The sequence below is a fragment of the Lepisosteus oculatus genome, chromosome 1, assembly GCF_040954835.1.
Source record: "Lepisosteus oculatus isolate fLepOcu1 chromosome 1, fLepOcu1.hap2, whole genome shotgun sequence".
Classification (NCBI taxonomy): domain Eukaryota; kingdom Metazoa; phylum Chordata; class Actinopteri; order Semionotiformes; family Lepisosteidae; genus Lepisosteus; species Lepisosteus oculatus.
In genome coordinates this window covers 3,866,860-3,882,029 of record NC_090696.1, presented here as the reverse complement: position 1 = coordinate 3,882,029, position 15,170 = coordinate 3,866,860, and the positions used below count along the sequence as shown (strand labels likewise).

The following is a 15,170-nucleotide window of genomic DNA, read 5'->3' as shown; positions in this document are numbered from 1 at the left end:
ACCAGTAAGAGTCTGAGAGTCTAGTCAGTTTGCACCGATTGATATTTATTTTGTTTTATTTACTACTCAATTTTGCATGTTTTTGTTGCTTCAAAATTCCAGTAATAAATAATGATTTATATCAACTTTTTTATGGTCACTTGCTACAACAGCAAAATCAGTTTTTGTGTGTCCCCTTACTCATCTTTTATATGACTGTAAGAGTCATACAATTAACAATAGTTAATATCAATTAACTGTTAATATCTTTGAACTTTGAGTCTGAGAAGTCACACCAATGTTTATGTTATTAACCCTGTCCATAATGAATCTGGAAAACTGTACTTGAAAGGTAAATCCAGCCCCAAACACGAACACTGAAGCACAATATCCTAAAAAGAAAGGCCTAAACATTATCAAAAGGCATTTGACAATATCTAAAATCAAATACAATAATTAATGCCTGCCTTTGTTAACTGGCACTAATCTTTAAACTGCCAGAGGCACGTCCAAAGCTAAAATTGTGGCAGCAGGAAACACTCAATGCACATGTTCCGATAAGCAATACTAATTGTTCTACTTGTCAAAGCATATTTTTACTTTGAACAAGTAATTATAGGACAAAGAAAGCAGAATATCAATGGTTTGCATCTCCTAGACAACCTCTGGAATCAACTGCCCCTATTAAAGGACTCGCTGTATCACAAGGACTTTGAATAAATAGACAAACAATTTCTTTCTCTATTTTTTCCTTACATTTATTTTTAAAGGCTGGGTATCAAACCTGAGATTCAGTAGCAATGGGAATGTTGCAATAAAGCATCCCTTTGAAGCACATATCTGACAAAGCATTTTACTGTCTGACTTCGGGGCAAAATAAATTGTATCTAGTCGTCCACTGGAAAGGAACTGGCTGAAGTGCAAGTGTGCAGGCGAGCTGTTCTGCCAGGGGCTGTCATATTTCATTCCTGCCCGGTGCAAGACAGAGCATGGTGGTGTAAATGTCAAGTGGAGAAGAAATATCAGGGTTAAATTGAACATTAAGCATTTTATCTTGAGCCCGAACAGGGAAAGCTGAAATAAAACCAAGTAAACCTCAATCCCAGGCAGGAGCATTACAAACTTTTTGCTCAATCACATTAGATACCAGAAGCTCAGCAAGGCAGGACCTGGTCAACCCTGTGACCAGCAACCAGGTCACTTCTGCGAAGGATAATGGTCGACCAGTAGGAGGCAGTCTTTCCTCCGGCCCAGGATTTCCAAAAAACAAAACCCCAGTATGTTAATGGAACCTCCATATTCAGAGCAAACTGCCCAGATTCTACATCCGTCTGCCGGCAACCCGCCCCCCTTTATCTTGCCAGTTGATCCAGAAACACCACCCTGTAGGAAGTGCCATGCTGGGGTGACACAGAGAACTGACGGTCTCGATACTTGCTCGTCAGAATACAAGAAATGTAACAAACGAGAGGAGACAATTCTGCCCACCTAGCCTTTTTGTTAGTATTTCTTGAAAGAGGTAAAATTGGTTTTACATAATTAAAAATAAACGCTTTCTGAAGACCTCAAAATATGGAAACTTTAAAACAGTCAAACAAGTGCTTCAGAAGAGCTCTAAAAATGAACAAAGATGGGCAGCACACTGGTGCAGTGATAAGCATGGCTCCTCGCAGTGTGGGGCCCCGAGCTCAGTTCTGGACCTGGCCTGACGTCTGTGTGCAGTGTGCCTGTTCTACCCACGTTCACACAGGTTTCTGCTGGGTGCTCCGGTTTTCTACCATAGTCCAAAAGCATGCATCCCAGGCAGGGCATCGAGCCTCATAGCTATCGTAGTATCAAGTTCTACACAAATGTCTGATATACTGAACTCTATCATGTCATAGCTGAACTACGGGTAGAGTTCATTACACGAATATCAACAATTTGTGCCAGCGACCTTTTTATCTGCTTGACTCTGCAAAGTAATAGTTCTGACTGAGTAATGACATTCTCCTTTCAGCTAGGATGGAGGGTCTGTACTAGGGGGCTGGGTTTGCTATACCCACAAGAATCAATGGTGCATCAATGATCATCTACCGGACTGTTTTTCTTTAATTTCTTAAATGAGAAAATTGTTACCCCTTGGACATGGAAAAGCTGTTCAAAATTCTCTTGAATTTCACAAAGAAGAAAATACATTTTGTAAAGAAAATACTACTTTCAAAAGAATAACCTCCGATTCTATTTTTTTTATTGCATTTTATTTTCAGAATTGAAATTGCTCCAGTCCAGGGGATCTTCAGCCTTCAACCATGTCATGTGTTGACTACCCCACTATCGCAGACTTTTTTTAATTCTGAATTCTTAACAATGAGAAAAGAATCTCCTGCACTGGGAAGAGTAAATGTTGGGAATCGTGTCCATGGGTCATTTGAAAGGTTTTACATATAAAGAGTGACCAGTGAAACCGATGTCTGAAATACTGATGTACTTTGATGAAACGGAAACTCCAATGGAGAGTGGTGTGAACCTGCCTCAACCAAAAAAAAAAAACCTTACACTTTAAGCTCTAGATGGCTTGGACATGTGAGGTAAAACCCATCTACCAATTGTTCTCTGCAGTTTCTCAATTTCAACCTAACTATTTTTACTAGACATGAGGTGATCTGATTTCCATCTACCTAACTGGAAACACCATGTATACAGTGTGTACCCTATTATTTGATTTGCATCTTATCCTAAAATAAAACACATCAGACCTTAAACCTGCTAATGGCATTTTCAGATGACCTCTTCTACATTCTCTCCAGTTAGAGACATTTGTGTGAAAACAATCGTGGCATTTGGGAGGTATCACTGCAAGACTTTGGTATTCACCAATAAAACATTGTTATACCTAAAATGTATTTTTATTTTTTTCCTTCTAGAAGAGAACCCTCAAGATGAGAGATTATCCCAGGAGCATGCATTTAATCCCCAACTTAAATGTGTAAATTTACAATGCAGGAGCTACGTTATTCATGGGCAAACAAACTACTTTGCTCTGAAACAAATGGGTGTAGGCATTGCTTTAAATAAACATTGTTGTTATTATTATAAATAATATTAATGAAATGTTATTATCATTAATATTAATGATCAATCATTATTTTCAACATTTACACATATACATATTTTAATTTAACATATTTAGTACATCTTTAGCACTAAACAAGGCATTTATTATAAGCAAGAAAATTGTTACTCATTAGAAAATGGAAAAGCAATTCAAAATTATATTGAAGTTCATTAAGAAGAAGAATGATCTACTAAGGAGTAAAATGTTGAAAAAATCTCAAATTTCCCTTACAGGTCATGCAAGTGTTTGCAGCTGGCCAGCTATCAGGACAAAAAAACAATTCATTTACAACAGGGAACCTAAAAGATCAATCTCTATTCCACTCTTTTACAACAGGGGATAACAGGGAAAATGATTACGTTTATAGTTGTTATTAAGTATATAATTATTTGGAATATTCTGGAAATAGTACTACTTTTAAAACTAAACAAAAATGCCAATCTTTAGTGGGTAAATTAAGCATTGTTTTTAGACCACTAATCAATATTCCGTAACCATTAATAACACTTCACATAGTTCTCTTCAAAATGCAGTAACTTGTGATCTGCGTTAATGAAACAATGCATCATGTGAAACGCCTAAGTAGGCAAAGGCTGTATTGATTGCAGAGATGAGGGCTTTAAAGATTAGCTGTCTCAGTGCACCACATCTTTTTTCGTGTAATTCACCAAACATTCAGTCTTGAAAAAAACGGTTCAATAACCTATACAATGTTGTGCTTAATCCCACTCATAACGTATGGAAGTCCGATGGAAAGCAATTTTTCACCCCAAGCATACTGTATACTGTACCTGCTTTCACTTCACTGCACTAAGGACGTAGCCGGCGTTGTACAGTACGTCTATTTATTACATCAAAATTGGTTAGCCTCCGGGCCTTGTTCTACATTTCCCTAAGACTAGTGTTAATGATATAATTCTTTTGTAATGCGTGTCTACTGGTAACAGAGAAGCTAAAAAGAGAACACATTTGTTCTACGAGAAAAGGGCACTATTCTAAGTTCTAAAGAATACAACAACAACCTGGTAAAAAAAATGAAGAATCAGATAAAAAAATAAGCTGCGATGGAAATCCTATTCTATGAAAAACAGCAACAGAGATGAATGAAGATCTGCGATGGACAATGAACTGTTCTAGAAACGTGAGGAGAATCATTCTCCATGCTTTTCTAAAAAGGTGCGTGTGCTGTGATGGGAACAACCAACACTTTCTCAAGCTGCAGTCAGAGCTCAAAGATGTGCTCAGGATCATCCACTTTTTGTATGCACTGGTCACCTGCAGCAAGCTTCCTCAGTGCTTCTCCTCTGTAATCCTCAAACGCACTTGCATCCCACTAATCAGCAAAAGAACATCACTGTATAGGTCCCAGGTTTAGGAGCTGTTTCAGGTGGAAGTGTTGGTACATCGGCCAGCTGTGAACAGCAGTGGCCCCTCTCGTGTCACATGTCCGGCCGCCGAGACCGCCGAGCGGCGCTTCTCCTTCGCTGCCCCGCGGCACGGTGGGGTCTCTCCGGACATTGACAGGAGGGTCGCGGAATTGGAGAACAGTCAAACACGAGCAAAATAAAAACATCAACAAGTTAAATATTATTTATAGATATGGAAGCTTTGTGGTGTAACCACAAAACTGAGAACGTTCAAGAGCTCGTGAGTTATGTGTATGTGACTGTAGGGAGGTGTGCCAGGTACTCTTTAGCTTTAAGTCGGTGTGCCTCGGGATGAACATGACTCAGAAACACTGCTTGACGGCGAGGGTGCAGAGGCTTGTTTAATATCTTTTTCGGAATAACTCTGGGCTGCGCGGGCGTGGCAGAAGCGTTCAGGGTACTTCTACATTAAGAATTTTAATATAAAGGTTTTTCTATAAACAAAACCAGACTGTAACTTAGAACTGAGAACTGTGGAAGATAAAAGGCTTTTATCAGAAGATCTAAGAGAGCTCTTGTGGGTCTCTCTCAGACGCTGGGGGCTTGAGGACACAGTGACGGACGAGGGGAAGGGTTACCTGGGACTGGCGCACAAAGATGCCATGGTTCTCTTCGCAGGTGAAGTACTTCTTGCCTTGGACCGTCCCGTCGTTCTTGCCCTTGGCTTCGTCCAGGACCACCCCCACCCACCGCCCGGTGGCGAACAGGGTGGCCCCGATGTAGGCCACGGTGCCCCGGTAGCCCTTGCCGATCACCTCCACGCGGGAGCCCACCTTGACCGGTCGGACACCCCCGTCCGAGCTCATCCTGCCGCTCCCACTGCTTGGGGTCTGCAGAGACAGAGCGCACAGCGGTCAGGTCAGGCCCTGGCCGGCAGCAAGTCCGCACTGCTTCCAGCCGAAGATCTTTCCACACCAAGCACCTTCTCATCTGGAGCTGCTCACGTCTCACACAGACAACGTGTCAGGTGTCACTTGAGCTATTAAACAACGATATTTCTGTCCCAGTAAAGCTCCAAGGATCTGCAGACTGTATTTCTGCAAGCCCAATATCTACACATTCAGCGCTGGACAGGACGAACTGTCTGCTGGAGGAGAAGTTCACCAGTGCCAGGGTTCAGCCAAGTTCAGTCAATGCACGAACTGTATTAAGACTATGGCAAAGTACAGCATGTTACAGCATGCTGAAAATAAGGAATAAGGCTGCGAGATATAAAAATGCCTAAATAAATAAAAAAGATTTAAATAGAGAAAAACAAAATGAGGTCAATATCAAACCCAATGTTTGTAAGAAACCTTAAAAAAGGATGTTGCAAAAACTGAAATTCGTGGGAGAATTGTCCATTTTCTGTGTTACAAGGATACAATATACCACAAGTGGGTATTCAACTTCTCAAGAAACACAGAAGAACTCTGACAGTCTTTAAATAGATACACTAAAACTTATAGCTTGTGTTCAGTCTGTAGACTCATTGGTTTGTAAGATTGCAGATACAGAGACCCACACAACAGGCTGCACAGGTCAAGGTGTGCAAATGCAAATCTGAAATCACATTTAAAAAGCCAACAAGACGTCATTAAATTTAGATTTAAACCATAGACACTTACCTCATGTAATATTCTGAAATACTGGTACCACAGGGCAAATTATGAACTCTTGACAAAATTAAAAATCTACCATTAATCTATGAAGGGATTTTGACTGTTTTCCTCCCTGTCTTCCTGCAGGCTGCCATTCAGAAGGCATTTTGAAAGAAGTAAAAGTGACATCACTGTAGAACTCCGAAGTGCTAGACCATCTCTGGCAGTGTCTTTCTGGCCATGCCTAGCAGCTGCTATTATTATTGATCTGAACTATATCACACTGTGCAGAAAGTTACACTGAGAATCAGCCTCTCATATGAACTATTGTTAGATATACAAAGAAAAAATATACACTTTTCTCCCTTTCATTCTTCTTTTATAGTTATCTTACTGGCTTTCTGATAGACAGATGCCCTTAAATAAGCCTATCAAGATCATCGTTTGGTAGTGGTTAGTAGCTAATTTATCCAAGAATCTCATCCATCTGTTTCTTGAAAGGAGCCAGAGTATCAGCTTTAGTCATATGGCTGGGTAGCTCTTGCGTCTCCGTTCATAAAGAAGTTTTCTCTTCTTGTCCTTCTTGATTACAGCTCAATGTTGTAATTAGGTTTTAACAGAGTGTTATTCTGAAACATTTGTTTTTCCAACAAGATATTCACCATTACTGTGTCTGTGGTTCTAAAGATTTGTACTCATTACAAATCTCATGGACTCATTATTGAACCTCCTGGTTTCAATCAGAATTTGTCTCTGACATTTTAATGCAAATCAGAACTTTGATATTAAGATCATTATTAGAAGTTTACTTGGCTGTCATTTTTTCGAAGCAGCTTAAAGGGGTTACTACTTCCTATACTGAGCGTCAAAAGGTGTGTTTTTGGAAAAATAAAATAGTTATAGGAACAAGAAATAGGTTTATTCCCTGCTGAAAAGAGCAGCCTTCTCCGGGTGTGTAAAAGTCACATAGTGCAAGCATGTCTGCTGATAGTGATGTATGAAAAACAGCAAATCTCTTTAGCTGCACTGGTCTGGTGTGTTTGCTCAGGGAAAAAAAGGCTGGCTTTACATCTTGAGCTAAGCTCAAACACACACAACAATTCAAGAAATCACACGCGCAAAGAAAATAGCAAAGGAGTAATATAGACTTTTAGCAGTAAGATTCAGTACAGGCTTAGGTGGCTTTCTACAGCTCCTGATACCATGGTCAAACAGGCAGCCTGGGAATGGACTCCGCTGTTCAGTGGAACACACTGAAAAAATATTTGCTTGCCTGTATATTTCTGACTGCTGCAACTGAGAGCACTGCAGGGAGCAGTGGAGCAACAACCAATATCCACTCAACATTTAACACTCACCCAACTGCTTGGTCCATGAAGAGCCATACTGGAATTACCTTACGAGTCACATCGTCCGTCCATCCATTCTCTAACTGCTTCATCCAGTTACAGGTCAAGGGGGACCTGCAGTCTATCCCAGCAAGCAGCAGGCACAAAGCGGGGGACAGTCTATCGAAGGCCACACACACACTTGCACAAAGGCCAATTTTCCGAGAAGCCAATTAGCCTACCAGTATGTCTTTGGACTACGGTAGGAAACTCATGCGAACGGGGGAGAACATGCAGACTCCACACAGACAGCACCCCTGGTCTGGAATTGATCCCAGAGCCCCAGCGCTGTGAGGCAGCTGCGCTAACCACTGCATCACCGTGATGCTCCTAGTCAGATCAATATGGATCCAGTTCCATTGATATTCCCATTGTTTTCTCAACACTAGCAATTGGATTGTTTCGTTTTCTTCATACCATGTTATTAGATTCATTTACAGTGTGCTTTTTAACTCAAAAGATCTCAAAGCACTTGACATATATACAGTAGATGTGGTCCCACTTCATCCACAGCTGAAGTGCAGCTTCCACCCTGGTGTTACACAGCAGCCCTTCTGCACCAGCAGCCCCAGCGCACAGCCGATCAGGGGGGGAGTGAGAGGCTTCCTCTGCAGTTAAATCGAGCGGAAGTGTTCAAGAGATTGTTTAGGCCCAGACTGAAACTAAGCCAAGACTGGATTTAACACCCTACTCTTAGAAATGGGATCATAGTATCGTTATAAACCGGAAGTAAAGCAACAACATAGAGGAACAACATCAGCATGCAGATCTGTACAGGCCACTTCTTACTTGAGTGCACTGTACTCATTTTCTCCAGCTACATGGAAATATCCATGGCTCCAATGGAAATGTCCTAAGCACACTGACACCCATCCTGGGTGGACTCTGTTTCGTGCCTGGTGCTGCCAGGACAGGCTCCAGTTCTCCTGTGGAGCTGTATTGGATAAAGCGGTTCAAAGGTGGATGGACAGACATGGCTGCACGAGCAGATGCTGCTCAGTACTCAAACCAGGTTTCGCAAGATATAGCCAAATATGTTCATTCTAACCTTCAGCAAAAGCACAGATTTTGCAACCAAAAAGGCTTGTTTATCATAAACCCGAGACTCAGGAAAACGCATGTCTAAACTTGACTGTCCAAAAGCCTGAAAAATGACAAAATGTCTCTCCATTAAAGGCCTTCATGCACTGAGCAAATACATGAAACTCATATAAGGATTTCAGACTCGCAAACATGTACTCATTAAACAAAAACACTTAATACAACAGTGATGGTTAAGAAGCTGAATAAAGTCTCAATCAGATAATATTTGCAACTGAACAAAAGGTCAGTTTCCTGTAAATATGTTTAAAGGATAACTGCAACAGATCAATAACTGAAAGCTTAAGAAACATCAGGATATTCATGATACATTCAGCAAATGGAACTGCCTCAAATACACAGTTGAACCTCTTTAGCCTACAGCAAAAAGAATTGATTGAGACATTTAAAACCCTCAAAACCATAAGCCCAAAGGATTACTTCAAATTCAACACAGAGCACGGCTGCAGGAACAAAAACATAAAAATATGGAAAACATATAAATGTACTCAGGAAAAAGAGAACAGAAGGCATGTCGTTAAGCAAACAGTTTGTGGGTGCAGAAAACAAGCAGACGAGCACATTGTGGACGAAGATATTCATTCTAGGTTCTTCCAAGACTATATTCTTGGATAAATGTTCTATTAGTAGTCAAACGTTCAAGATGAGTAAGGCCAATGTGAATGAGCTGTCATATTTTCTTGTGTCTACATAAAAAAAGAAAAAACTCTTCTGTTTTCAAATTACAAATAGCAGACAAGGATGGTTCTCATTTCCCATAACTAATCTGAATGTGAGGATAGGCAGCCCTCGTGAACAATGGTATCTTCTGAAACAAGCATCTCCTGGTCTTGATCACACCTAGCCCCAAGTCAGCATGACAATTTTACCAGGCCAGCACTGGATAATACAGGTCTGGAACTATCTATACTTCAGCATGTTTTTGTATTAATTTTCTAACACTTTTACAAAATTAGCAGTCTTTTCTGTTTAGCATGGACGCAAAAAATAAACAGATCCACACTGTATATTTTCACAGCACAGGCACAAACATTTCAGCGCAGGCCTTAACACAATATGCCTGCCAAAAGTGAAAACCTGAGGTCCAAGCAGGACCAGATAATGATGATATTTCAGATTTAGCAAACCTGGCAGCTTAGGCACATGAGTCAGGATGGTGCAAACACCTCTGACTAAGTAAAACAGCCAGACAGATGAGATCATTACATATATTGTATAACTTATAGCACTATACTACTATTTGTTTTCTTTTGTTAAGAGATGGGAGACAATGCACATAACATTAAGCATAATAGAATATTTCCTCAACCACCAAACATCTGCAACACATTATGTTATCAAAACCAATGGGCTGTAACAACTATTCTCTGGACTTGGTACACTATCTCACAATAAAAGATCATTCCAAACAACACTGGGAATATGCTACAATACTAGCAATGCCACTGATAGAAAAAACAGACATCACAGTGAGCAAACAGTACAGTTTATATTCTAAACATCCATATAAAGGCTGCTCTTCCTTAAGGTCAGTAGCTCTTTTGTTTTAAGCAATGATTACAGGTGGCACAATCTGTCCCATCAAAAGATAATATCAGCAGGTATGAGAAGTGATGAAAAGGCACTAAAGTGTAGCAGGTTTGGCAGATGACCCCAATCACATGTTAAGTAAGGATGGGGAGTGCCGTCGAGTCGGTGTCGACTCATGGCGACCCTGTGGACAGCTCCCTCGTCACCATCCATAGAGTTTTCTGGCAGGACCTGGAAGTAGATCACCAGGCCTTTCTTCCGCGCAGATAGTGCGAGAACTGTTGCCGTTGTCACGGAAACGTGGTCCTCCGCCACCAACACCGCCCCCCCATACTGCCACTGCCCAGTATGGGTTATTAGAGAACCTTGCACCCCACGTGGGACACGAACCCACTACCCTGAGATCATGCTCTACCAGCGGAGCTAGTCGGGGCTTTTAAGTATGGTGATACACAAAAGCATGGCTTTTTCATATATAATAATTCCTACTAGCTGGTATCACGAGGCATGAAAGATACTCTTTTTTTAATATCCGTCTTCTTATAGGGCATGTGTACAACAGCATTTTAAGCAGTACTTGTGGAACAGGGTCAGACAATGGGGGGATGCCACCACCATGTACTGTAGGTGGATCTGATCGCAACTCAGAAGCTAATCAAGGCTGAGTCTGGACAGCAATGGGGTGGGAGACTTCCAAGGAAAACCAGGCTGCTTCTGTAAGTGGTGCCTGGGGACCAGTAGGCGGCGCTCTTTCCCGCTCTTCATAAGGTGTAGGAAATGCCATCGTGCAGAAGAGCTGTTAAAATGAAATCTGGACCAGTTGGACACTAAAGACCAGTTTGTAAGAGTAAGGCTACATTCTACTCTCGACTTAATGGCAATCCCTAAATTCCACCTTCGCTGCTGAAGTAAATCCGGCCTGAATCGGCTGTGCAGCAGTGCTGCCGGCACATAATGGCTGCCACAGGTTACTAAGATGGGTCCAGCACTTGAGTACTGGATGAAGTGAGTCCCCCTCCATGTGTTAAGTATTATGGGATCCTTTGGGAGGAAGAAAGCAACAAGAATGCAAGGTATTATTATTATAACGAATCAAAACCCAAGACTGGACAATCAGCATCGAAAAACAAGATCATGTTTGAGTGACTACAGCCCACTGAAACACAGGGCAGGGCCCAGAACATCTCCATAAGGTAAGGCTAAAACCTGTAATAGGATGTCACAAAGTTCATGTAACTAAGTAATGCATGCATACACGATTCATAATGGTTAACGTACTGTAGTACTTTGCCTTTTAAATGAAAACAATCATCCCAAAAACATTTTCATGAGACTTGTGCTTGTGAAAGAGTTTTTCCAGTTAAAACCATGGTTCAATTTCATAATCCTGGTAAGCAGAACATGAATTATGTACACAGATATTTCAGATAACACAGATAAGACAAAAATGTCTTATTTCCACTCACTTTTCCTCTTATCTGAATATTTGTGCAGGCTCTTCTGAGACCTAGGCAGTACTTCTTTACATATGAACTCTGGAATTTGATTTTTACATTCATATTTGTGCAATTCACAGTGACTTCAACAAAACCCTGATCCATATGTCACTGCATAGCGAGGAACAGGCCTACAGTACACCTACACTGACTTTATCTCTGAAGTATCAGACTTCGCTTACTGAAACAGTTTAAGTTGTGTACTTGCATACTACAGTATCTGCAAATCACACAGTAGTAAAAGTCTTTGCCTGAAATTAAGTCTGAAATCGGAGCTACACTTCAAAAGTACTAACTGAAAGTCTCTGTAGGAAAATAGGAAATATTCCCCCAATCCATCAAGCAGCTCATAACTAGTTTATTGCCTTGTCTTTTTTTTTAATTATCTGACTCTTTAGAGAACCAAGCCAAAACACAGAGAACATACATTTATAACACCCAGTTATGAAATGAACAGCTGACATCTGTTTACAACCAGAGAAAAATAACATCTGAACACAGTAAAAGAGGACTTGATGATGCCACTGTATTGTTCCCGGTTTAAAAGCCCTTGGTTGTCAGCAATCCTGTTTTGCTCTGTGAAACACAGGCAGACAGTAACACCCAGAAGTTCACACACCTTTCATTAAACATTCAATCATTTTTCTTACTCACCCGACTATACATGTGCCTTTTAGTTTGAGCCATGCTGCTTCTGCCGTTATAAAGCTGGCGTATGCTCTTATCCCTGTCCCTGTTTGTGGTGATGTTTCAATGATTCTGTCTGTGTTAACAGTGATCAGACCATGGCTGCTCAAATCCCACTCAAGCAGACTGGATCACCAACTTCTCTACACAAGGCCTTTAGCTTCCAGCATCTCTGGCGTATCTCGATCAGGGTCTAGTATGAAAACGAATCCTCCTCCTCCTGGCTGGCTTTTATGTTTTTATAAAAAGAAAACCTAATGTCAAAGCATCTGCTGAAAGATTGCACTGCGCTATTGCCGGCGTTGCCTGCTGCAGGAGGGCTGTCTGTCTCCGACCAACTGGGTCCTAACGCCTGCTGTGTAACATCCAGAAGCAGAGCTCATCTAGCACTGGTTTTACCAAGTACACAAAATACAGCATCAAGGGAACTCCTGATGCCGGCTACAATGCCACTGTGTACATTTTATTGAAGAAGAAGGTGCTATTGCATTACTTCATTAACCAGCCTTCATTCATAATAGAAGCCTCACCAATAATTCAGTAGGATAGAAATATTAAGCAGTCTCGCAGTGCTGGGGCCCAGGGTTCAACTACTGGGCTGCTGTCTGCAGGGAGCTTGCATGTTCTCCCTGCGGTCACGTGGGTTTCTTCCGGATCCTCAGGTTTCCTCCCACAGTCCAAAGACAAGCTGGTCTGTAAAATGAGCCCCGGTGTGCGTGTGGGTGTGTTTGCGCCCTGCGATGGACTGGCATCACGTCTAGGCTGTATCGTGTCCAAGGGCTCACAGGACAGGCTCTGAGACACGTTGACCCTGAATTGGATAAGTGGTTATAGTGGTTATAGTGATGAGATCTGAGTACTGTGATAAACATTAAGCAGATGCCCGTTATTGTGAATTGTTTCTAATTTGTTATGGGTCCTCTCACTGCCACTATTTTGAAGATCACAGCAAGTTTCAAATCTAAGGAAATAATGCTTGTCACATCTGTCAGAAGTTTTCATACAGTGTACCCAGCTACTGGGAACAATTCCTTTCAAGAATAAGACGACTGTAAATATACTATTTCAATTTTATGATTCCTTTTCAATCTAACCTCTAATATTATTTTTTAATATTTTCCAAATCCCTTTCTTGAAAAATGATGGAACTATTTTAGGTATTTTAAATCATGTGCTTAAAAAGATGACAAACCGCACAATATCTTTCTATTAACAGCTTTTTTAACTGGGGAAAAAAAAGCACTGCAAAATACATATCTAAGATAATACAAAATGAAAAAAGGCACTAACAATTTAAACCCAAAGTGAGCTAATACTCTCTGGCTGCACACTTTGGGTGTATCAACTACGTGCTTTTTTAAAATTAGAAAAACAAAAATAAACCATCATCGGGTTCTCAAAAATGTTATTCAGGTGTTATTCATGAGTTTACTCAGGTGGAATAAACTCATTACTTCCTTTCCATCCAATTGCAGGACTTCAATCAGCCAGCAGATCAGCTTCTGATGGAGGAAATGAGCTGAGCCCCCGTCCCCCTCCTGCCGTTTCTCCAGCCTGAGGGATGGCGTGGAAGGTGAAGGCAGGGACACTGTTTTGATGTCCCGCGTGGAGACTGCCACAGCCAGTCCCCTGCCTGCTCACTGCCCTGTCGCTGGCACTACCGCCAGGAGTCCCCCACTCCAGCGGCAAATCTCCACGACGCAGCCTCCACAGAAAGGCTCTTCTCATGTGAGAGGCTGGGCCTTTTTGTTCCTTTCTTTTTTCCTTGTTACCATTTTAAACTGAGCCTAATTCCCCGTTTCAATATTCTTTTAGAAACCTGTGCGTGCTGTGGCATTCACACGAGTGCTGCATCAGGAAAGAAACAACCGAAAAACAACCCGTTGATTTTTTTTCCCCATGAAGCTAGATTTTGAATTTCAAAAACGGGCCTGCATGAATGTGCCTACGGTACATACAGGCTCTTCCGAATACACATAATGCAGTTTAACCAGGTGGTGGTTTTGTGTGAATCAATCAATTGACCGGACTCGCCATTTTGTTACAAACGCACTGAATGCAGCCCCTGCAAGGGCTTTACACAACAGATAAAGAGTTAATAAGGAAATTCAGAGAGGCTGAGCTAGCATATTGCCTCCTAAGGTTAGGAAGGGCCACTGCACAACAAACTTAGCAAACTGATAACAAAGCTAGGCACAGCAGCTGTCTACCCTTGGAATATAAAAAAATATCTTTTTGATGGGATGCAATAAAATTAACACCCACAAAACAAACTAAAGCAACTATAAAGAGAAGGTCTGCAAGAAAATACAATACATCACAAATTGATTCAAAGGAGGTTACAGGATGAGGCCCCCCAGTCGCATTACTGTCAGCCAAATATTTCTATTCATGCCACATCTGGTGAAGAAAGGCTGGAAATTATCGCTCAGAGTGGCAGCCTGTTATTAGCCACATTGACAAGAAAGAAGAAGACCCAGCTTATCCAAAGCTGTGATCAAATGATAAATAACACACGCGGAGTGAAAACTGCAGCTACACAAAAAACATTTTTACACAGATCAAGAATTTGTAGGGAAATACTGCATCAGTAAAGAATGACATGACAAAGATTTACGACAAAACAGATAACTGTCTTTTAAACAGCAGTGTATGAAATTACCGAGAGAAACTTTCTCCAAAAAACTGATTAGAGATCTTATACAATGTGAATGTGTATGTATATGTATATATAACACGCAAAAAGACAAGCCCTTTCCCCAGATTAATTTTCCAAGTTCCTTTTCTGTTCAGCTCAGTCCTGGGACACTGCCACATGACAACACAAAAATCAGGACATCCAAAGCCCCAGATAAAACACAAACTATGGCATGAAAGAGGTTGTT

General features: G+C 41.2%; 1 protein-coding gene across 5 annotated transcripts in view; it reads right to left on the bottom strand.

The window, feature by feature from the left end:
* dctn1b (dynactin 1b) overlaps positions 1-15,170 on the bottom strand; it is a 79,780-nt gene that overhangs the window by 54,811 nt on the left and 9,799 nt on the right. For 3 of the 5 annotated variants that reach the window (XM_015343821.2, XM_015343822.2, XM_015343823.2), the window contains exons 1-2: positions 12,253-12,608; positions 5,082-5,333 (exon numbers count right to left, since the gene is read on the bottom strand). In XM_015343821.2, the coding sequence (XP_015199307.2) occupies positions 5,082-5,333; positions 12,253-12,285 (285 nt within the window). In that variant the 5' untranslated portion in view covers positions 12,286-12,608. Of the gene's footprint in view, positions 1-5,081; positions 5,334-12,252; positions 12,609-15,170 lie in introns of those variants that run through there. The other 2 variants (XM_015343825.2, XM_015343824.2) reach the window with 2 other exon arrangements.